Source organism: Tyto alba, unplaced genomic scaffold, assembly GCF_018691265.1.
Source record: "Tyto alba isolate M040663 unplaced genomic scaffold, T.alba_DEE_v4.0 Super-Scaffold_16, whole genome shotgun sequence".
Lineage (NCBI taxonomy): Eukaryota > Metazoa > Chordata > Aves > Strigiformes > Tytonidae > Tyto > Tyto alba.
Window position 1 is genome coordinate 13,947,485 of NW_024881278.1, and position 22,554 is coordinate 13,970,038.

Consider the following 22,554-nt stretch of genomic DNA (forward strand, 5'->3'; position numbering starts at 1 on the left):
TTGATATAAACTATGACAGAGTCTTTCCAAAAGAGTCCCTTTGACAGTAAATAGCTATTTCAAAATTTGTAATAAAAAAATAATCTTTAAACAGTACCAAAAACTAGATAAGCCAAGTCTCAATCAGTGTAAGAGGACCTCTTCATAAATGGAAGGTAAATTCTCCTTTGGAGTAGTTATAACAATGCACAGAAATGAGACCAGAAATACACACAAGAAGTTACAGGTCTGATTTACTGGAGCTGCGCAGTAATTTCCACCTTATGGTAATTTGAGGATTGTAGTATAGACCCAGAAAAAGATTTCAAAAAAGATAAAACACTGGGAGGAGACAGGAAAAAGTATTTGCTTTCCCATGCTGAGAATCTGATGTGCTGGAGCAGGCAGCCCTGCCTTCATCAGCTGTTAGGTGCAGTGGTGGATGCACTCAGAACCAGAAGCCTGATGCTTAACCATCCCACCACTGACATCCCGTCTAGATCCATCATGGCTCCCTATGTCTAAGGTCAGAATAAATAGGCATTTGGGGCAATTTCAACAGAAGTTATATGCACAGAGGCCAGCTTATGAAGTTCAGCCTCACTTCTCTAATGCTCACGACCAGGTGTAATGCACTGCTCTGTTCTGTGCATCCTGACTGCTATGCTTTTCTAATTACAGGTACAATTTACTTGCACCGCATGTTTGCGCAATATTTCAGAAGTGTTAAGCGTTAGAAACTCTAGTGTACAGTTAAACTCGACTGCAATTCCAGGGCTAAAATACCTTAGCTTCTGGAAGCACAGATCAAACCCTTCACCTCCCCAGTATCCCATGCTACATACACGTTTCTGTGCTTGTAACAGCCAGTGTGCACATCAAATAACATCAAAGTAATGCTCTGACATCAGCAATGAGCCACGCTTTTCACCGGAGTCCAAGAGTCCTGTGAAAAATCTCAGTTCAACATGTAACTATTAGATTTTTAGTATGCATCATGTCACAGAGTTAGTGTTTTCCTTAGAAATATAGGGCACTAAGTGTAAAACTTTATGACTTATTCCAAAACAGTGTACCACACTTCACAGCAAAGCTTTAAAAAGAATCCTCCAACTCCCACTTCTTCTAAATATACAGCTGGTGGGAGGCCAGGGTGTCCATGAATGGTCGCACAAGGTTGTCTGTCGAGAAGTAAAAAACCAAGCCAAAGGTGATGGAGATGGGAAGAGCAGGCAGCGCTTTCTTAAAAACAGCCAGTAACAAAAGAGTTAAGCACAAACCCTGCCAGAGAGAATAAAAAACACAAGGAGATATAGTAAGAAGCCCAGAAAGATATGTCATCAACAACCTAATATACAAATAATAAGCTATACACACTGTATAACAATTGAAGCTACCAGTAGCATGAAGTACATGAGCCCACAGCTTCACCTTTCACACAGGTTGGCCAGGTATTTTCTTCAGCAATCTTGAGCACAGCTCTCTGCTGAGAGAGTGGTATAAACAACTAATGCTGACATACAGCTGACCCCGAGAGGTTAATTTATTTACAGATTATTTTACATTTTGTTCTACGCCATTATGGATGAGGTACTGATCCAGCAGATAAAAGCAAATATCCTGGTGAATGGCGCAGATAAGGAGTTTCACTGGAGGACTCTAATACACAGCAGCATGTACTTCCAACACCTTCCCAGTTTTCAAGGTGTCTTGGGGTAAAAAAAGAAAAAAAAAGTATCTACTGCTGTTCTTTTGACTGTATTACTTACTACGATAGGTGGATTCTGGTTTTATCTGGGTAGCAGGCCAAAATCTGTTTTTTGGAACATGTGTGAAAGCTTTTGCACATTTTGGGTAGACCATATGGCTAAGTGCATTTAGGTATGAATTCCTTCTCTTATCTGAGCTCTTTTTAACTCCTTTATGATGACAAAACTTCAGAGACAAAAAGTAGACTAAAATAAAAAAAATCCACTAATTGAAGATCAGCGGACAGGATTTTTTCAAGTAAAAAAAAATAAAAATCAGTGTTTCTAGACTGTAAATTTGATTACAATCCAACTGAGCCTGTAGCTCAGGGACCATATCTGGCCTACACCTGCTCCTTAGTTCACATCCGCATTTAAAGATGTGCTCACTGCTGGGACACTGCAGGGGTATTTTTGGGAACCAGAAAGCTACATAGCAGCAGGATTATGAAACTGCAAAAGGAGACAGAACAATCTTTAACAGCACTATAAAAGAAATGGCCTCATGGGCAGACAACAGAGAATATTTCTGCCAGTGAAGGGACCTTGTGCTGGACCCCAGGATATGGAGCTAGGTGATCCTAAAGGTCTTTCTGACCTGGGAGGTAGGAAAGCTACACACAACACACTAAGTTAGTTCATTTCTTGTTCTCATGCTTTTTGATCCATGATCTTCACAAGTGAAAGTCACTGTCTTTCAATATCCTTGGGATCTAAGGGGGGAAAGGGAGGCCCAAGAAGGACACAATAATTGATTTTCTCATGCCTCCTAAAAATCCTGCCATTGCCCTTCTGTTTCATTTCCATGAGGATGCTAATGTCAACAGCAAGTTCCTAGTTATTATTTTCTACCTAGGTGAAAGCTCAACAGTGTGCTGTCATTAGACGTGGCAGCACCAAGTCCTTTAGCAGTTACAGTATGATTGTCATTTGCTTTTACTGATCATTTTCATGGATTTTTAAGTCTCCTTCATTACTGTTTCTTCCATCTCAAACACCAGAACAAGACAGGTCTTCATCCTCTTAGCTAGCAGTTCTCCTTAGCATAAGGGAGTTAACCTTTTCAACTACACTTGCTAATCAATGTGGAGTTCCTAATATTGACTCGTGGCCAACAGAAGTCCCCAATCTTTCAACACTGAAGCAAACACACTAACAGTTCAGCTATAATTGTTTTCCCTGGGGCTGTTTCACCCAGACCATCTCCACGCTTGGCTCTGCTCCGATGAGTCCATACAATTCAGCTTCGGTGGCTGTTTAAAGCCTGTCTTTAATGGACAGAGTCCTGGCTGGTTCCTCCTAAATACCCAGCACATTACCTGCAGTGATTTAACAGTGCTCAGCTGCTGGTACTTCTGGCAACGCTGCTGTGATAAACAAGGTATAACAGAATTTTTTAAAACTTGCTCACTTACTATGAGAATGGCTACAAAGCAGGCCAGTGTAGTATTCCAGTCTCCACTAGCTGTGGCAGCTGCTTTCCCAACAAGCACACTGTAAAATATGAAGTCTCCAAGGCCCAGCTTCACACCCCCTGAGAGGAACAGAAAAAGAAAACAAGTATTAATTCTGCTCTTCCCAGAGCAGATTCTGCAGCAGCAAGTAATACACAGTCAGACTCAAGATCTCTGTTGCTCAGCAAGTCACAACTCTTCAAATTAACTGTGATTAGACCGAACTGGATAGTGTTAACCACTGAGTAAAAACATCAGGCTCTGACTACACTGAAAGCAAGTTATAAAGCTTTCCTTACTTTCCTCCTCCTCGAGCTCTTCTAAAGAAGTGGTAGGGCGGGTTGGAACAGGACTCCTCGTCTCCGACATCTGAGAATCTGCATGTGAAGGGCTTCTGTGGTTCTCTCTCTCATCCTCAGCTTGGTTCCACAAAAATAGGCCAAGAGCAGACAATAAAAAAAAAAAAAAAAAAAAAAAACCACAGGAGGTAGCTACATTTATAACTTGTTTTAATGCATGAAAGCCACCCTTCTGTGAAGCTTCCCTGGAATGGGTAAGCCCTTTGTTTCCTGGAGATGTGATCATCAGGAGCAGTTCAAGCAAAGGCATTTAGTGGCTTTGAGGAAAACATGTGTGTTGTTATTTGAAAGAGTCAGAAGGGTACATGTTCACAGCTCCTTTGACAGCTACCCAGTTCAGTGGCTTTAACAGGTGAGTACATACGCAGAACTAAGCATTGCTCTGCACAGACTAAAATGACAAGCAAACCCAAGTAAAGTTAATATGCATTCCCACATTGTTATATCTTTGGGGTGGAGGTACTCAGGTATTCCCTAACTGGTCATATGACAAAAATGGATGACTAAGAAGACTGCCATTTACGAGAAAAGTTCTGCCCTGAATTGCATTGACATTGGAGCTGAGCGTTCACATGTAGAAAGTGGACACATTTCATTGGCCACAGATTTAAATTTCTTTTCTCCCCTGTTAAACACATCTAACATAGCCCTTAATAGTTATTTTGGAAACAGCCAGCCTGCAATATATTACTCTGTCTGACAGTTCCTATTTTTCAGCAGCACTCATAGACTTTCCAGTCCACATCAGTCTGACAGGATGCCACTGCTGCAGATACAAGCAGACTGTGGTCTGAGACACACACAGCTGCCACAGAGGCATTCTGTACATCTCAGCATGTAGTTTGAGCCTGCTCTGTGCCCAGTTACAAAGCAGGATTGAGTCCCCGCGGTTTGTTAGTATGTCAGCTGCTTTATCCTGAGATGAGCAGCATGTTCAGTTATCAAACCTTAGCATATTTATTACTTTAACCTAAAAAGGTACTGTCATCTCTGAAGTACACAGGACCAAGTGGGAAATCCTCCCAAAACCACAAGTCAGATTTTATTCAATCACCTCAACACTGCATGTTTAACTTGCATTCCAAGCAGATAAAAATCAAAGGCACACAAATTACCACAGGACCAGCTAGAATGTAAACTTGGAACACATCAGCTACCATTGGGTAACTGCCCAAACATAAGCCTTTGCCCAAGCGTAAATGAAGACACATGCATTTTCTTTGGCAGGGTAAGCCATATTGCACTTACTGCTAGGTAAAAGCATGTCTGCTCCACAGAAGTGGTCTCCAGTGTGTTGCAGCACATTGCATTAAGTTTACCAGCTCATCGGCATTATATTTGAATATGAGCCAGCAGTGTGCGCTCACAACCCAGAAAGCCAACCGTACCCTGGGCTGTATCAAGAGAAGTGTGGCCAGCAGGTCGAGGGAGGGGATTCTCCCCCTCTACTCCACCCTCAAGACTCCACCTGCAGTGCTGCATTCAGTTCTGGGGCACCCAATATAAGAAGGGCATGGACCTGGTTGAGCCGGTCCATAGGAGGCCACAAAGATGATCAGGGGGCTGAAGCAACTCCCCTGTGAGGCCAGGCTGAGAGAGTTGGGGTTGTTCAGCCTGGAGAAGAGAAGGCTCTGGGGAAACCTCATAGCAGCATTCCAGTACTTAAAGGGGGCTACAGGAAAGGTGGGGAGGGACTCTATCAGGGACTGTAGGGATAGGATGAGGGGTAGCAGTTTTAAACTGAAAGAGGGTAGATCTAGATTAGATATGGGGAATAAATTCTTTACTGTGAGGGTGGTGAGACACTGGCCCAGGGTGCCCAGAGCAGCTGTGGCTGCCCCTTCCCTGGAAGGGTTCAGGGCCAGGTTGGACGGGGCTTGGAGCAACCTGGGCTGGTGGAAGGTGTCCCTGCCCGTGGCAGGGGGGCTGGAACTAGATGGTCTTTAAGGTCCCTTCCAACACAAACCATTCTATGATTCTATGATATTTACGAACCTATGTTGTAATTTACCATCCCCAGCTAGTAAAACTATAAAACCCCACTAACCCACTTTCAGCTTTGACTTCAGTACACCTGAAGATGTGTGTTGAACAACACTCCTGTTTGGTTTTTTGTTTGGTTGTTTTTTAAATAAAAGCAGCCTGAATACTAGAGCTTCCTACATTGTCTGTTCATCTTTGCCAGTCCTAACAGCAGGTTTCAGAACATCACCAAGTTCTGCAACTAATGTAACAACACTGAAAAAAATTAATCCATTAGGATTCAGGGGCTTACATTCACTTGCAGTCTCAAACATACACATTATTTCCATGGGACAGTGGTCTGTATAGAAGAATGACATGCGAGCAAACCTGCATCCCACATCTGCTGTCTTGGTCCCCTTGCTGCTGTGTCTGGCTTTGCCATTCCAACTGTCCACATCATAGCAGCTAGAAGAAAGAGAGAAAGTGATCAGCTGCATAAAACATTGGTCACTGTAGCTCAGGGGAACTAAGTATTTAGCTGTTCCTAAAAATACAACCCTTTGCCCCTCTAAATGCTTTTAAAACACTCACTCTTAGTTGGTTTCCCTGAGCACTTAGGAGAGAAGGCGGAAGAAAATTAAAGCATCCATTCAGTTTTTAAGAAGGTCCCAGAACACAAATAGCTAAGAGTCAGTATAGGCTTCTCTGTAGACTAAAGCAAGCAAAAATCCAGAATTCAGGTCATCTACTTTGTTTTCTTCATAGTTTCTGGCTCTTCAAAGAAAATAATTGCCCAGGAAATGATGGTAGTACAAAAGCTAACCAGAGGCTAACTTAAACACCTTACTCCTCCTGTTCTGCTAAAAGCACACACATGAGGAATATGCAGGAGTTGTTAGAGTGATAGTTTTCTCTCTGCCTATTTGTTTTGATTCCTTCCTGTCAAAATATTGGCTATTGCTGTTTAAGTTCCAAGAACAACTGAAGGATGTTTGGGGATTTATTCTTGAGATGGATCTCTAAATTAAAAAGGAATACAAACCATTCTGAAATCAGTGGAATAGAACTCAAAATCAGCTATTTATTTAAGTGTGCATCAGTCTTCCTGTTTTTCTAGAAGCTAAACTAAACAAAATAAGCCAAGGCAAACACAGTGCCTGCTTTTCCACTACAAACTCAGCCAAGGTGATGTTTTTCCATCTAGAGGGAGCCACAGAATGTGGTCTTGCAATGGAGACACTGATGTTCGGCACAAGAACTTTTTGTTCAGTATTTATTATTTGTTGAATTGCATTCTCCTTTAGATAAACTCTGTTAACCAAAACATGCAGGAGACTTCATTTAGATTGTCTCAGGTCAGTATAACAGAATCTCCAGTAAAAAGGAGGTCAGCTGAAGCAAACAGAAGCTCTGCTTGGAACATATAAAAGCATTTATATAACATTAAATGTTGGGGGGAAAAAAAAAAAAAAAGAAAAAAAATCAATCAGGTTGTAGGCATGTTCAACTTAGCACCCAACATTTGGAAATACCCATTCATCTTACAAGCGATGTAATGAAAAAGTCACTGAGGTCCATGAAGCACTTGAGTCCAGGTCCTGTGAGCATTGAGTTGCCTGCCTTCCAGCTGTCTTAATCTTAAGCATATACATACACCTTTGTGGATAAGGGCACCAGACACCATTACAGTTAAACAGCCCAAAAAAGCCAGGGAAGAGACAACTGATTCTGTTTGCTGGGCAATGCTTGAATAGAGCACTTTACAAAGCAAGCAGCCACACAATGAACAATGAAGCAAATCTATTCTAAGCCTTGCCATCCATACAATGCACAGAGCAAAAGCGGGCTACAGGAAGAATGGAACCTCATTACACATTTAAATTGTGTCTATAAAGTGTATGCATAAAGAGTAAGTCTATTGAGTGAGCATCATCTAATCACAGAACTTTGCAAACACTACTGTTAACCTAATACAAGTTTTTGTATGCAGAACAGAGGGGCATGTTCTGCACTGTATTTACAAAAGGATAAATCTACTTTTGAACATTTCAGCTTCACAAGGCAAATGTGGGCTCCCTTTGGCTAATTAGAGTTGGCACCACTGTGACTGATAAACAAGGCCTTCTACAAATGGTCTGTTCTAGAACATAAATGCACACCAATCTTGGGGCAAAGCAGTAACTAAAACAGTGCTCTTTGGTTTGACACAGAAATAGGTTGTGAGTTTAATCTGGCTAAAAACGTTAACATTCTAATTTTACTCACAGGAATATATTAATGCAGGAAAAATGGGCTCATTTCTCTCCTGTGCAGTTTCTACCAGCATTCTCAGTGGCCCCTTGGGACAGAGAACAGCCATCAGATCTGCAAAGAGAAAAGGGCCAGACAATCTCACGTCAAGCTATTATGTGCATTTTACATTCTTTATCTTTAAAAAGCTATTCTCCCCTCAAGATTACATCTTTCAATATTAACTGAATGATTTCCTGAACAGCAGTTTCTGCCACTTTGCATAACTCTAGCTGTTCTAATCCTTGAAGGTGCTGTTCACTTAAAATACCGTCCCCAAGACTTAATGTAATAATAAAGAGTTTTCATTGTGCTAATCCTATAAAAAGCCTCTTGAGAACACCACATTATTTCTTTGAAAATAGAAGACAGCATTACATCGAGGTCTTAAATTTGAGAATGACTGGTGGTATTTTGTTCACATTCTACAATCCACTGCTCTGTGTTTCACATGAATGAAGGCCTTTGGTCCAGTTCCTCTTCGCCTACCCTCTCTCCTCCATTAGAGCTCCTCACCAATCTGAATGTTACCCCCCCAGCTGCCTCTTGTTCTGCAGGTTCTCTTGAAACTTGTAACTCATACCAAAATCCATAATCTCCTGATAATTATAAACGAAACCGGCAAGACTATCAGGTTGCTACTGATAAAAATCCAACCACCCCTACCATGCAGTTAGGTGCGGTTCAGTACTTCCCTGACTTGGTATTCCACTTTGAAAGACATGGTAGGACTACAGTACCTACACGAACAAGTTGGCAAGAGACAAGTCAGGGAATCATCTTAATTGCCCATCTGCCTCTTTCTCAAGCTGTTAGCACCATAAAGTTGGTTTTTGAATGACATAAACAGTCCTGAGGTTGCCTCAGAATAACCTCTCCATGAACCACACCTTGAGAATCACAACCCAGACTTACCATAGATGGAGATTGCACCTAGAATCACCCATGCTGACCACTCGGGTAGATATTTAATGAAAACCAGTGCCATTAGAGCACTGATCATAATGAGATATGCTTGCTGGAGCTGCAAGGGACCTTTCCAGTGGATGCAAATCATTCCAACAGCTCCAAAATTCCAGATGACTAAGAACAGAGTGGGGTAATCCATGGCCACGTTGTACGTCTTCAATACTTCACTGGAATACAAGAAAATTCAGCTAAGCAGTAAAAGCAACTGACACACAAAGCATCCTACTAGCCATAGTTAAACAAAAAGGCCTCCTACTACACCAGGAGGAAGCAGGACAGAAGCAGCTCTCATCATGGAAGGGGAACCTGCCTTGTAGCTAACTGCTGCTCTTAGCTCTCTGTTCCTCCTGCAGGAGATGGACGTGCTGCATGTGCAGTCACTCCACTGCCTCGGTTCTGAGGTCAACAGTGATTCCAAGGGTTTGAGCAGGCAGAATTTCAAGTCTTAACTGAACATAGGCCTGTGGCTACATGACTGTCTGCAGCAAAGAAGTCATGTACAAGTCATCCCACCAGATGCATGATGGTTACAATTAAAAATGAAAAGTTTTAACAAGTATCACCTGCAAGTTAAAAGCTTGGTTCTACCTGAGTTGGGAGCTAAGGGAATGAGCTTGAAACAGTGTAGTCTGTCAAAAAGGCAAGACAAATCAAGAGAAACAACTCAGCACAAGTTCCTTTCCACTTGCTCCTCATTGTGTAATTCAGGGCCTCTGTACCACAAGGTTCAGCCTGTTCATTTCATGCTCACAGTATCACTTTGCAGTGATTTTTGTAGAGTAGGCCCTGTAAAATCACGCATTGCCTATTGAACACCTCATTTTATATTTTTTAAAAAAAAGAAAGCTATCTCATTCTAACAGTTGTTAAACCTCTGTCTGGAGAAGGGGAGACCTTTCTGTCCTTGTTCAAGTTGGAGATTTTCTGCAAAGAGGTGAAGGAGCCCTGAACTGCCAGGTTAACCTGCACCATTCCCACTTACCCAAGGTATATGTAGGTAAAGAGGAAGAGCAGCATCAAAGAGGACAGGATCAGCCAGCCATGGATGAACTATCAAAGGCAATAAGAGACAGTGATTGAAGAGGCTGTTACCCCTTGTGCAGGTCACAGTGCTGCATAAACTATTGACAGAGCTTCCTATTGTCCAATAGTCTCCTGCACTCCTCCTCCAGTTTCCAAAGACACTGCCTTCCCCACTGCCAGTGAGGAAGGAGGGACAGCCAGTTGCTCCAGGTTATTCCAAACTCTTTCATTTTTTATTCTATGCCTTCGTGTTTGTTTTGGGTTATTTTTGTTGTTGTTGTTTTGTTTGGTTGGTTTTTTAAGTCTCTTCCCTATCCATTTCCATGGGTATCCATACTGGCTTCTAGCTTAGGCAGGTAAACACATTCTCTCTGCCTGGGGGGAGGAGTTTGCCCAAGGCCGTACAATAAATCCATCTCAGGGCCAAGTCTGAAGAGCAGCAATGGCCAATGCTCAAATGCTAAGCCAGTACCACATATAACAACTCCATGGGCACCACAAAACCTGAATATGCCTTTCCCTCCAGGCCTTGTCCCTTTCCACCAGAGCCTTCACAGGTTGGAAGAATGCCAGTTCCCACAAAGCTTGCCTGAAACTTCTTAAGAAAAGGCATTTGCAGTAAATGGTACAACTTAGTCCATACATGGAAACAGCAAGACTTTTTGATCAGATGGAGAAGACTCAGACCTGACTAACAAAGGAGCAGGCCTCATTTTTAAGAGCCTACCATTAGTGACAAAATAACAGCAAAGCACATTCAGGGGCACAGCTCTACCACCACTGACAAAGGCTTCTGTGCAATGTGATTCTTGCTGTGACTAAGATGTGAACTAGCCAGTGCAGCACCTGTATTTCTCACTGACACACAAGCCCCACTTGAACTCAAGTTCACAGCATATAAGTGGAAGAGGCTCTGACATGAATGCTTTACCTTGTAGCAGCGATATTTATAGAGCAGAACTAGGAACACAGTCATTACAACAATAACGCTGATCATTATGATGGTGTTCAACACTGAGTTCAAGAGACGCTGGCCCACAGATGGAGTATCCTCACTGAAAGGGGTGTAGATCCTGCAGTATAAAGCAAAAGCAATATAAAGTATATATATTCTCTTCTAACTAACTGCCCCAAGATAAAACCAGACCTCGCTGTGTGGGAGAAAAAGAGGTATGGCTGCCAAGGACAGCAAACATGAGATGTAGCCTCTGAAGGGGCTGGGCTCCAGTTAATTATCAACCAAAGATTAGTGCTATCAAAACCACATTCCTACAGAGCAGCTGTGGCTGGCAGAGCTCTAAACAAAAAGACCTAGAATATAAATGACTTTATTTAACTTAGTAGCTTCTCTCTGGGTCACAAATTTTTATCGCATGTTCTGGATCCTCTCCATGATAATTATAAGGATACATCCCAGGTACTGTCCTGAAATGGGGGGACCCTTTCTTTCCACGCTTGGTAGGAGAATCTTAGACTCTTTTATCCTCTCTCATCACCCTGCACCCCCATTTTGTTTCCTTTGGTTCAGTTCAAGGGACCGCAGTCCCCGTTTCTCCACCCAGCAGGAGAAGCACAGTTAGAGCCCCAGGGGTGTTCTCAGGCAGTGTCAGCAAAAGCTGGATGGAATTACGTATCCTCACCATGAGTCTTCAGGAATGAGAAATGTCATCAGGAAATGAGACACTCATCCAAATGAACATGCTATTCCCTGACTGCTGCCAGCTAGTGAGTGAACAGACTAGGAGTTCAGCGTGGGCCTTTTATGCTGCAGTATGAGCAACTTCATAATTACACTGCTCACGGACTTCGCCTAAGGCACCCTAATGACAGTGCTAACGAGTCGGTATAACACAGGTATGGAAAAACTTACACAGATGAACATAGCATACTTTAGTAAGATCTTGGTATGTTTACATAGCCACCTTCAGCTGTGCAAATGTTCTCCCAACCTGCCAAGGAAGCACTCTGTACAGCCCCACGTGTGTGGAACATATGTGTAAATCTAGGGATCCCAGGTACTCAGAGGCTGTTTTGAAGACCCCACTTACAGCTGCCCGTTTTTCTCCGTATAGAAGCGCACTGACTTTATGGTGGCGACGACAACAATCATACAAAGGGTGACAGGCACAAAGAGCATGATTACATGCTTTGCTCCATATTTCAGAGTCAGTTCCTCCTCTTCATTTTCCAAGGCGCTTTCTCTCACTGGAACACCCGAGTCAGACATTTCCCCATCAGCAATACTGTTAGGGCTACGGTTGCTACCTGTTCGCCTCTTCTGAAAAGAAATATTAGCAAATATATAAGACACTTTTTAGTTTGTGTTCAAAGCTTTATTCCATCGTATCTCATGAGGCTGCTGCAGGCCACCACAGCATACCAACTTGCTCCTAATAGAAAGGTACCAACAGTACAATTAGAAATGCCATTGCAAGCAGGCTGCAGTGGAGTTTTTAAACCAAAACCATGGATATCTAGGGGCCTCTTCAAGTGCACATATATAGATGGACACGTGCACATGAAGGGCAAGATGCCCAGAACTGAGATAGAAGAAGTGACATCCAAGGTGACATAAGCTTGACCACTTCCTCTCCCCACAGAAATGCTGTGCTTGCTTTACCCTGCTGCTTCACTGGCGGCAGGACTAGATTCTGTTCTAACATTTGCTGCATTTGACCAGAGGAGACAAAGGGTTTCTGGCAAAACAAGGCTGAAAAGGATATCCTGCAAGTCATATGTGCATCAGATCCTGATTAAAAGCCTGTATCTTTACCAAAAGGAAGGAAATGGGAGGAGTACATACGGAAATAAAAAGGGGAAAAAAGTCACAGTGGAGGAAAGGGGAACAGGCACTGCTGCTGCTGGCTGAGAGCGACACCAGAGAAACAATACTGGCCAAAGCTAATCCTAGAAACCAGTCTGTTGGGTGGGATTGAGGGCTAGCAGGACTACATCTATCATCACACCCCACTGCTTCACTCCCCAGGGAAGGACACACACCTACCCTACGTGCCTGCGCTTCCCCTGCTTCTGAGGCTTGCAGGCCATCCTGGTAGGAGGGTACTGGAGGGCTCTCTGCAGACATCAGGGATGTTCTCTCATTGCAGGGCTCCTCCTCGCTGTCCGAGTTGTTCATGAACGTGATCATCATTGCCTTCCTAGGGAGCACTCAGGAAGGGCACAGCACCATGCAAGGCTGAGGGGACAAGCACAACAAAAGGAAAGAACAGTGAACACAGCAGTACAAATAACTGGAAGTCTGAAGAAGAGGCACAATTTCAGTAGGGAGGATACAGCATGCTAGGTAACTCCATCTCCTTCAAACAGCTGATTTAGCCTTCTGTCACCCCAGGCATGACAATCCATTCAGTTAAAAAAAAAAAATCACTGTGACTTTTGCAGTCAGGGAGAACAGCAAAATGCAGCACTGAAGCAATTTAATTCTCTTCCTTTGACACAGCTTTCACTGTCGCTGCTTCTATTTTCTGTCTCTCATTAGTACACCTTGACTTTCACAAAGGAGGTTTCTTAGTGTTTGTTTTGCACGGGCCAAACAAAGCTTAAACTCAAATGTTGGCTGCCTGCTAGAAAGCTGACAGCTCAGCTCTTACAAAACACTCCTGCAAGCATCAGCAGGTAGCAGAAGTTTCTTAGTAACCTGGAGCCTCGACTTTACATAAGCCACTAACCAGGAGTTACACGTTGCCTTCCCTGTTACGACTGTTTATTAACCAGATGAATTTTATAAGCAGTTCTTCTCTCTGCCTGTGGACAAGGGGAGGTTTGTGTAGAAAGGGAAAGACCTGTTTCCTTAGGCGAGACACTTTTTTTTTTTTTCCCCCCTTTATGTTCCCTTGTGATTACAATCAAAACTACTTGGATGGGCAAAACCTTGGGAGTATGAAAGTGGGGACTAGAAATGTTTGTTCTCTTCCCACCTACTGCTATGCAGAAAAGCAAACAAAGCAGTTGCACGGTGCAGAAAGGAAAGGAACAGCTCTTTTTTTCTAGACACCAAAGAAAGGGGGTACACTGCCCTGAATACTGCAGAACAGCCTTAAAGCCAGGATTTCAAGAAGCTGTAAAGGCAGGTAATAGGAAAATTCCTTTTAGCATTTATTAAGTCAGCTTAACGAAGTAAAACAGAGTAAATAAGGATAATTCAGTCACTTTCTGATTCTCAGTCACCTGTCCATAAGCAAAACCAGACCTCTAATGCCTTGTAAAGCTGCGATATCTACAAGAACACCTCTCCTCTGCAGTATTTTACCCAAGCCCGTGTGTCTCAGGAAATATATCCAACTCGGAAGGGGAAGCTGAAGAAGCCATGCGACTCAGACGCAGCCACCTAAATATGAATCATGCATTCACAGTCCAACCAGTACACTACACTGTCTACCAGCCAGCTTTAGAGGTCAGAGTGGATACTCTGAAAATCTGTGAGATAGTCTTGCTTCTCACTACAGAAATTGAAATTCACTTTGGAGAAAGGAAAGAGGGAAGAGTGGGAGATGCCCCTTTCTTTCACAACCTCCTCAACACATCTGGCACCTTCAAGAAATTTTAGAGTCAGAACTCAATCTGTTCAAGTTAAACATTTTTCAGACATCTGCTCCTCCCCTGCTTTCTCTTCAAGCATTTTCATATCATTTTGTTCCCCTTTTAGTGATAAAAGTGGTACAGTTATGAGAAACAAGCGCAGGGGTAACGCTCAAGGCAGCCCTGGCAGCTTCACAGTAATACTGTGTTCTGAGTGAGCTGCCTAACACCTGCGTTTGTGTGCTTATTTTTTACAGAGTCCAAGATCTCCACTCCAGGTGCTTAACACACTCTTCCAACTGAGCATGTGAGGACTCACAATTTACAGCTGAGAGCCTAGATTCTGGCTCACATATAAGATTTAGGCCTTTAAAGAAGTCAGGTACATAAAGTCATTCAATCATGACATACTTCTGGATCTGTGAACAGGCTAAGTTAGGCATGCCATGGGATCTGTGACCCATGGAATTTAAATAACTCAAAACCTGCCCATGTCAGAGACCAGGGAAAAAAAAATAGAGATTTACTCTCTGATAGTTTGGGACCAATATTTAGGTATTAAAAACCCAATGAAAGTGTTAAAGAACTGTTTTCTCCATTTTAAGAAACTGCCACACAATTTTTGCTATATGAACAGAGCAAATCTCAGAGGATTTAGAATGGACAGACAATTAGCCTACTTTCAACACCCTAGTTAGGCCAAATGGAGGAATTAAACCAATAGCAAAATCACAGTGCTAATTACTAACCTCCATGATAACACAGAAAGAGAATCTCATGTTGTAATACAGACATTTTTAAGCTGGACATTTTCTGCTATTCTCCCTCAACAAGGATATGGTCAAGTGCAAAAATGCAACAATACTTTTGGTCAGCAAGCAGACTCAGACCTGAACACAGTTTTACTGGCCCTTGTTTACAAGGCTTTGGTTTTAGTGTGGTCTTACACAAACAAACCCCAACATATCCTGGATTTTACAGGAGCTCCTGTGGCAACCAGCCCTCAACAAATCCTCAGATGCTGTACTCACAGCTGCCTTAAACTGACTTAAATACATAGTCCTGTCCCACTACCCTGTCTCTCTGGTGCCAACACCAGGTGCTCATCAGCTGTCTAGCTCTTTTGAAAAGACAATAGGCACTTGTTTCATTTTGCTGTCACAGAGCCAGGTTCCAGCAGGACAGGCTCCCAGACTGGCTATGGGAGCAGCACCAGTGCCCACATGAGGAAAAGGGAATGCTGAGCCAGACCCCTTCCAGTAGCATCGAGCCTTACGGCGCCAAGCCCTCTGCTCACTCCCAGACAAGCAGCCCACCCTCACCTCAGGTCTGCAACACCTCTGGCAGCGGGGCTCTTTGACAGAGTTTGCAGAACCCAGCAGGGAGTTTGTCTAATGCCACTATTTATTCATCAGAGCTGCACTTTGATCTGGCACCAAGGCTGTGCTGGCTGCTGGAGAGAGCTTTGTTTTAGGCAGCCTGTCATCCAGAGGAAGAAGGACCAGCCTGGTCACTCGTACCCAGCACAGCAGCACACTTCGGGCTGAGCAGAGCTAAAGAAGAGAATGCTTCTGCCCTGAGAGAGCACATTAGGTCCCATTCAAAAATCATGCAATGTTTAAGAGCCAAGAGACCAAACTCTCAATGTATGGCAAAAATGAAAGGGGACAAAAACTAGGTCAGTAGTAAGTGCTTCTTGTAACAGAGCAGCTGAGAAGGGAATACAACTCCTACTTTACAACAGTCTTATGAAGCCTGTAGGAAAGCAGGAGTCACCATTTCTCTCTTTCTGAATGTCCTTCATGCAAGGGACCTCTTTCCTCAACTGCAATAAATTAGCTTTATGGATTTTGATGAAACTAGGCCAATTCAAACAAACATTAGGATCTTGCCTCAGTCGGCCTTCTAATTTCATGCTGCAGCATCACCATGCTGCAAACAAACCTAAATCCTTTACTTTGCATTTCATCCATCACAAATACCAGCACAATATACAGCACAAAACAGCTGCTTTAGGCTATCAGAATACTTAATAATCCACTTGAGAAGTAAAATTCCTAGTTATACATATTGTTCTCTTTGACGGCAATTAGATGAAGAGAATGAGTTTTTCTTTGCTATATTTAGATCAAGAGAAATCTTTGGGCTGACACTGACAGCTTGATGTTTTCCTAAGTTTCAGATGTAATAATCACTACTATTGGTAAATACAAAGAGAAAGAAAAAACTTTTAAGAAATATCTTAAGTGGTGGGGCCAAAATTAGGAGGAAAGATTTCCAGGTTCTTGCCAATAAAGCCAGTACTTGCATGCTGCTAAAATGACAGGGTACTGGGAACACTGCATCTCAGCACTCAAAAGAGAACTTGCAAATGCCATTTCCTTTCAGCCCCAGAATGCAAAAATAACAAAACACAAGATACTACGGGAAGTTGTAGAGATTTGTAGCCCTCCTCTTCCATCTTAGTGCACGCCAACGTAGCTGAACTAGCATTGCTTTCTTTTGCCCCACAAGAAAGGGACAACACATAGCCCCAAAGTTATTTTGCTAGCAGAGCCGAAATCAGACCCTCTCCAAGAGCGCCAGAAGGATTATTTTGCCAGCATTAAGCCCAAATACACTAGCAGCCAACTTCTCATAACTGCAAGAAGGCACCACAGCCCTGCAGACCTTCTTCCACCAGTAAAACCTCAAAGCCTGGGTCGGACTTCCCGCCCAGGAGCAGCTACTCATGTTGGCCCCAATGCTGCCAGGGGTGACACACCGGGGACACTCAAGGACACCCGTGTCAGGGCTGGGTTCCCGCATCCTCCCCGAGCGCGCAGGGGGCAGCCGGCCACGGGGGCACAGAGCCCCGGGTGCCCCCACGGCCCCTGGGGAGCCGCAGCCGGGCACACAGGTACGCACCGAGGCTGCGGGGCTGGGTCAGCTCCTCTGCCCGTCCAAGCGCACGGCCAGCCCGGCCACCCACACAGCGGCTGGCGGAGAGAGAGGGACAACAAACATTTAACAAAAAAAAAAGAAAGGAAGTGCAAGAAACTAACAGTCCTGCCAGACACAGACGTTGCAGGAGGCCAGAAGGAGACCTTGCACCCATGCAGGCGTTTTCCCCAGCTGCCCTCTCTGATGCTGAAAAGTCTGGTGTCCGCTAAGTTTCTGGCAGCGTTGCCAAATGAAATCCCGGATTGCTGGCAGAGTTGTCACCGCCCAGGAGAAATATATTCCTATTTTACACAGACGCATAAACACATACATAAACACATATATATACGTATATATAATACGCACATATACAAAAATATACGTATATGCACACACATATATACACCTTCCACCAGAACGGGCCGGCAAGGCTGCCGGACCTCCTTCCCCCCCCGCCTCTCTGCCGGGCCCAGGCGCGGAGCGGGGGGGGGCCTCGCACGGCTCCGGCAGCGCGGCGACCCCGAGCCCCCGCGCGAATGCCGACCGGCCAGGGCCGAATCCGGCCCGGTCCCATCGGGAGGGCGGCGGGGGCCCGGGGAAGGCGGCGGGGGCCCGGGGAGGGCGGCGGGGGCCCGGGGAGGGCGGCGGGGGCCCGGGGAGGGCGGCGAGAACCGCCGCCGCCGCTGTTTACCTGCTCCCGGCACGGCCCAGGCAGCTCTCCCGCTCCCATTGGCCCCGGCGCACTCCAGCCCCGACGCCGGCGACGGGGCGGGGCGAGAGAGCCTGCCGATTCGCCGTAACATCTGCCGCTCGGCGCATGTCCCCACCTACCAGCCATTCTCCTCCAATGGAAGAGAAAGGTGGGAAGAGGCGCGGCCAATAGCAAGGCGGCTCCCCCCCGCCCTTTCCCTCTGGCAGTGAGGCTACCCGTGCGGCGGCCGAGCCGCCATTGCGGGGTGGGTGTGGGGGGCGGCGGGGCCGAGCGGCAGCTGCGAAGGGGTTTTCCCCTCAGCAGCAGCAGCAGCAGCGAGGGAAGCCGGGGCCCTGTCCCGTGTGCTGCCGTTAAGTGGGCAGGCGCTGTGTGGGATCGCGAAGCGTACAGATAACGGGAGCGATCTGTCTGGTGAAGCAACGACAGCTTCCCTCAAGCCCAACGGCTGTACCCTTACAGCCGGACGCCGGTGAAAGTCAGCTTTAATTGCTTGAAAATGCCTGGCTTTACACCCTAACTCGCGTTTTTACAAACACTGTAAGTAACTGGGCCACTGGTGCTTTTAAGGCGTTTAAATGGTTATCAATGGCCTTAAGTGGGAAAGCTATGCGAGTGTGCAGATCCTGATTGAAATAAAAAGGTAAGGGGGAAGTGTGGAGGACGAAATACAGAAAACAGAGGAAATGACCAAAGAATGGTTCTATTGGAGACGCGCCTGACCTCTGCTCAGTTTATAGATCAGATGGGCCAATAAAGGAAAATTACAGACATTTTCGCATTATCTTCTACAGGTGTGAGAAGTTTGTATTTTCAGAGTGTAAGCCTTTTTGTTGAAAATAAAAAAATCTAGCATGATAGTAAGCAAGATAACCCTATAGATAGATGAAACTGTTTTTCAATCAGCACACAAACAGCTCCTGTGCCCCTGTTGCTCCCATTACTTTATCAAGCAACAGTTAAGTGAAATTAAGATTCTGGCAGGTCTGTAGCACTTGCTCATCATCTGTGGGGGCAGAGACATGAACTGGAGTCATGATAAATTCCTTCTGCTGCTGTTGTCACTTAGGTAGAATCTCAGGCGTAGACAGGGAATTTTGGCAGCAGAGTTTCACATTGCTCTTTGCTTCATGCCATCTCTGATGGTCTTGCATACAAAAGAAATAAAGGGTAAAATGGCAATGAAGGAGACACAAGGTACAATAAGTGAACTGCCCCTATATGTCATTGGACAAAATGGATTTTTTTTTTTTTCATATTCCAAATCTAAGCTGGCCATCAGATTCTTTTCCCCAAATTTCCTGCGCAATACTGGTGACAAGTGATACACCTCCCTTATACCTGTAATCCTCATTTTGAACCACTTTGCACACACAATTACGTTACATGTAAAATTCTTCAGAGCCCCAGAGAGCTGCCTATCAAAGCATAGCCAGCTGTCCTTTGCCAAGGTAAAGTCAGCCTAGGAAAATTGATAAACTGTGTGCTTGGCTGCGTTCTTCACTAGCAGAGTATCAGAGCTCTTTGTAATATGTTTCTCTCAAAGGCTGTGTCTATCTTTGGTCTTAGTGCTGAGCTGTTGAGTTCCTTTTCACTGGACATTTGATCCAGATGAAGGGTTTTTTTAAAATGGGAATTTCTCTGATGAACTGAATGCTTTGCACATTTTATGCTCAGTTGCTTGTCAAGTTTGTTTAATATTAGAAGGAGCAATTTCAGTTGCAGCCAGATTTTCCACAACTGACAGTAACTTTACATCCCTTTTATGTGAAGCTTATATACATGACACAAATTTGGGATAATAGTAAAAATATTTATGTGGTTTAAAACATTTTACAACTTCGAAGCCAAAGTATTAACAGTCTGAACTGTGCTGCTCTTCACCTCGCTGGCAGCTGGCCAGTCCATCTGAGCCTGCCCAGAGTTATCCCTGAGCCAGCAACAAGCACGTTCCAGTGAAACCCCTGGCCTGCCATCCATCTGTGCAGGCAATAGGTAAATTGTTCTTGGGCTCCTTCTTCTAGGGGATGAAGGGATGGGAACTGGTTTTACAAGCCCAGTTGGCCTTTCTCAGCAGCTTTAAAAGCTAAGCTTGCAGCTTTTTTTCTCTCTTAATAATGCTACTCTTGAGTATGAAAGGCTCTGGGGGAAGATTACAGTAACATGAACTACACAAATGTCTATTCAGGTCTCCGACCTGAAGTTCAGAGACAAACAAATTCCTCGTGTCTTTCCACGTTCTCACTGGATCCTCCCTTTTGTTCTCACCCTGTTGGACAAGTGCAAAGAGGTGTAGGTCTTGTGCAACCTAGAAAAGGGTTTTCAGAAAAATTAAATTTATTGCAACCTTCATGAAAACACAAGAACTGGTGGCTCTGGGACTGTGGGTATGTGAAACTCATCTGTCTTTCTGACAACGTGTATTTTGCCTGTCTCTGCAGTTTTCAGAGGCAAAACTCTAGCTTAACTCAGTATTCCTCTTCTGCACCCTGAAGTGGATTATAGGATGACAAGTAGTTGTTTCAGTTTCTCCTTTCTTGAGAGTTACTACCATACAGCTTTCAGTTAGAATGTCCCTTCACATGTTTTTTTCCTAGCTGCATCACATGAGAAGCATCTGACCTGAGAGCAAGTTAAAAGACTCTCTGAGAAGAATCTCACTCTGTATTCATACGGCCATCAAAAATATTTCTGCTTTTTTTTCTCTTCTCTAAACAGATCTGTGGAGTCACTTCCTTAAGGATCTCTCACAGATAATATAAAGTATGCCTGTTCCTAGGAAAATCATGTGACAAGCTGCATCGCAGCTTTTTGACTTGGGAAATCAGTGTCTCTCAACAGAAGCAATTGTCACCAGACAGGAGGTCAAAGTACACAGGGACATTCTGTGGGACTGCCCTAATGTGCTCCATTTTAGTACTTAGACGTTTACAGTAGATCTCAGGGAGGTTTGGGTCATAAACTGTTACAATCCTCCAAATATATCCAAGGAATTGTGACTGCTTTATTTCAGGAGGCACAAATATAACCTGGAAATAGGACCACTGACACAAATTCAAACACTGAGATGCTCCCTTGGCTTTTGAATAGAAACAGACACACCACCATCTGCCAAAATAACATTGAAACATCTCATCCTTGCACAGAAGATGTGAATAGGGTCAGGCCCAACCAGAAATCCAGCCACATCCTGGGCTGCATCAGGAGAAGTGTGGCCAGCAGGTCGAGGGAGGGGATTCTCCTCTACTTTGATATCGTGAGAACCCATCTGCAGTGCTGTGTTCAGCTCTGGGGCACCCAATATAAGAAGGACATGGACCTGCTCGAGCAGGTCCAGAGGAGGCCACAAAGATGATCAGGGGGCTGGAGCAACTCCCCTGTGAGGCCAGGCTGAGAGAGTTGGGGTTGTTCAGCCTGGAGAAGAGAAGGCTCCAGGGAGACCTTGTAGCAACCTTCCAGTACTTAAAGGGGAGGGACTCTATCAGGGACTGTAGGGATAGGATGAGGGGTAACAGTTTTAAACTGAAAGAGGGTAGATCTAGATTAGGTGTAAGGAAGAAACTATTTACTGCATGGGTGGTGAGACACTGGCCCAGGGTGCCCAGAGCAGCTGTGGCTGCCCCCTCCCTGGAAGGGTTCAGGGCCAGGTTGGACGGGTCTTGGAGCAACCTGGGCTGGTGGAAGGTGTCCCTGCCCATGGCAGGAGGGCTGGAACTAGATGGTCTTTAAGGTCCCTTCCAGACCAAACCATCCTGTGATTCCATGATCTGAGGTTTTATGCTAGAATAGACAGTACTTTCCAAGAGTCTTGCTCAGTTTATTTCACTCTGTAAATCTGCAGTCCCTCAAGGAAAGGTCATTACTGAATACTAAAGTGAACATTTTTCTCATATCTGAAAGAGATCTGCTCGTTCATAATATTACTTAGCATGCAGCCAGGGCTCATGACAGAGTGCTGCCTGTGGACAGGGTATCATATTGGTATCACACTTCTGTGTTAATTTTTAAAGAAGGATCCCACATTGGTATATCCGTGAAGCCTCAGATCCAACCAGACAGTTCAGACTTATGCTCCAGTACTGAAGAGCATGGCATATCTTTCTATCTAAAACAGAGATAAAATATGGATCCAAAGTCCCCCAGACTTTAAGGTATTAATATGACTCTTGGAAGCGCATCTCCATCCTAAGAGGATACTAATCAGTTGTGCCATGAGTGTTCATTCAGTACATGTCTCCATGGCGTTGCACAAACCTGAGATCATCTCATGGTCCATTTCTTCCAGGGTCTAGAGCATCACAGAAGCTGTGTAGATGACTGCTTTCTAATGTGTATAGCAGTTTGCTAACCATGAGACCCAAATCAGACAAGGCCAAGGTGGTGGGAGGGGAACAGGAATTAAATCTGCCCCAAAGGAATCAGTGATTCATCCAAATCAATGGAATGCCACCAAAATCTTGCTTTTAAGCACAGGTCCTTTGCAGGCCCATCAAACAGGAGCAGGACTGCTCCAAAGGGAGTGCCCAGTGCCTGCCTGGGAGAAGGAGCAGAGCTTCTGCTGCCATGGTGCCCTCTGGACTACTGTCCCATTCAGACAG

The 22,554-nt window shown here is 44.6% G+C and overlaps 1 protein-coding gene across 4 annotated transcripts; it reads right to left on the reverse strand.

Annotated features, from left to right (window-relative positions):
- Positions 1–215: 215 nt before the first annotated feature.
- PSEN2 (presenilin 2) lies at positions 216–18,023 on the reverse strand. 4 transcript variants are annotated; one of them, XM_032989324.2, is made up of 11 exons: positions 17,939–18,023; positions 12,791–12,982; positions 11,835–12,064; positions 10,718–10,859; positions 9,746–9,813; positions 8,710–8,930; positions 7,771–7,869; positions 5,893–5,970; positions 3,481–3,600; positions 3,143–3,261; positions 216–1,260 (listed from the first exon to the last, which is right to left on the reverse strand). In XM_032989324.2, the coding sequence occupies exons 2-11, from the start codon at positions 12,935–12,937 to the stop codon at positions 1,105–1,107; spliced, it is 1,380 nt and encodes a 459-aa protein (XP_032845215.1). In that variant the 5' UTR covers positions 12,938–12,982; positions 17,939–18,023; the 3' UTR covers positions 216–1,104. The 4 variants fall into 4 exon arrangements, with proteins under 4 accessions (XP_032845215.1, XP_042645312.1, XP_042645313.1 ...); XM_042789378.1 differs by lacking the exon at positions 17,939–18,023 and adding an exon at positions 17,370–17,526; XM_042789379.1 differs by lacking the exon at positions 17,939–18,023 and adding an exon at positions 17,233–17,303 and having other exon boundaries at positions 12,800–12,982.
- Between the last annotated feature and the right edge of the window lie 4,531 nt (positions 18,024–22,554).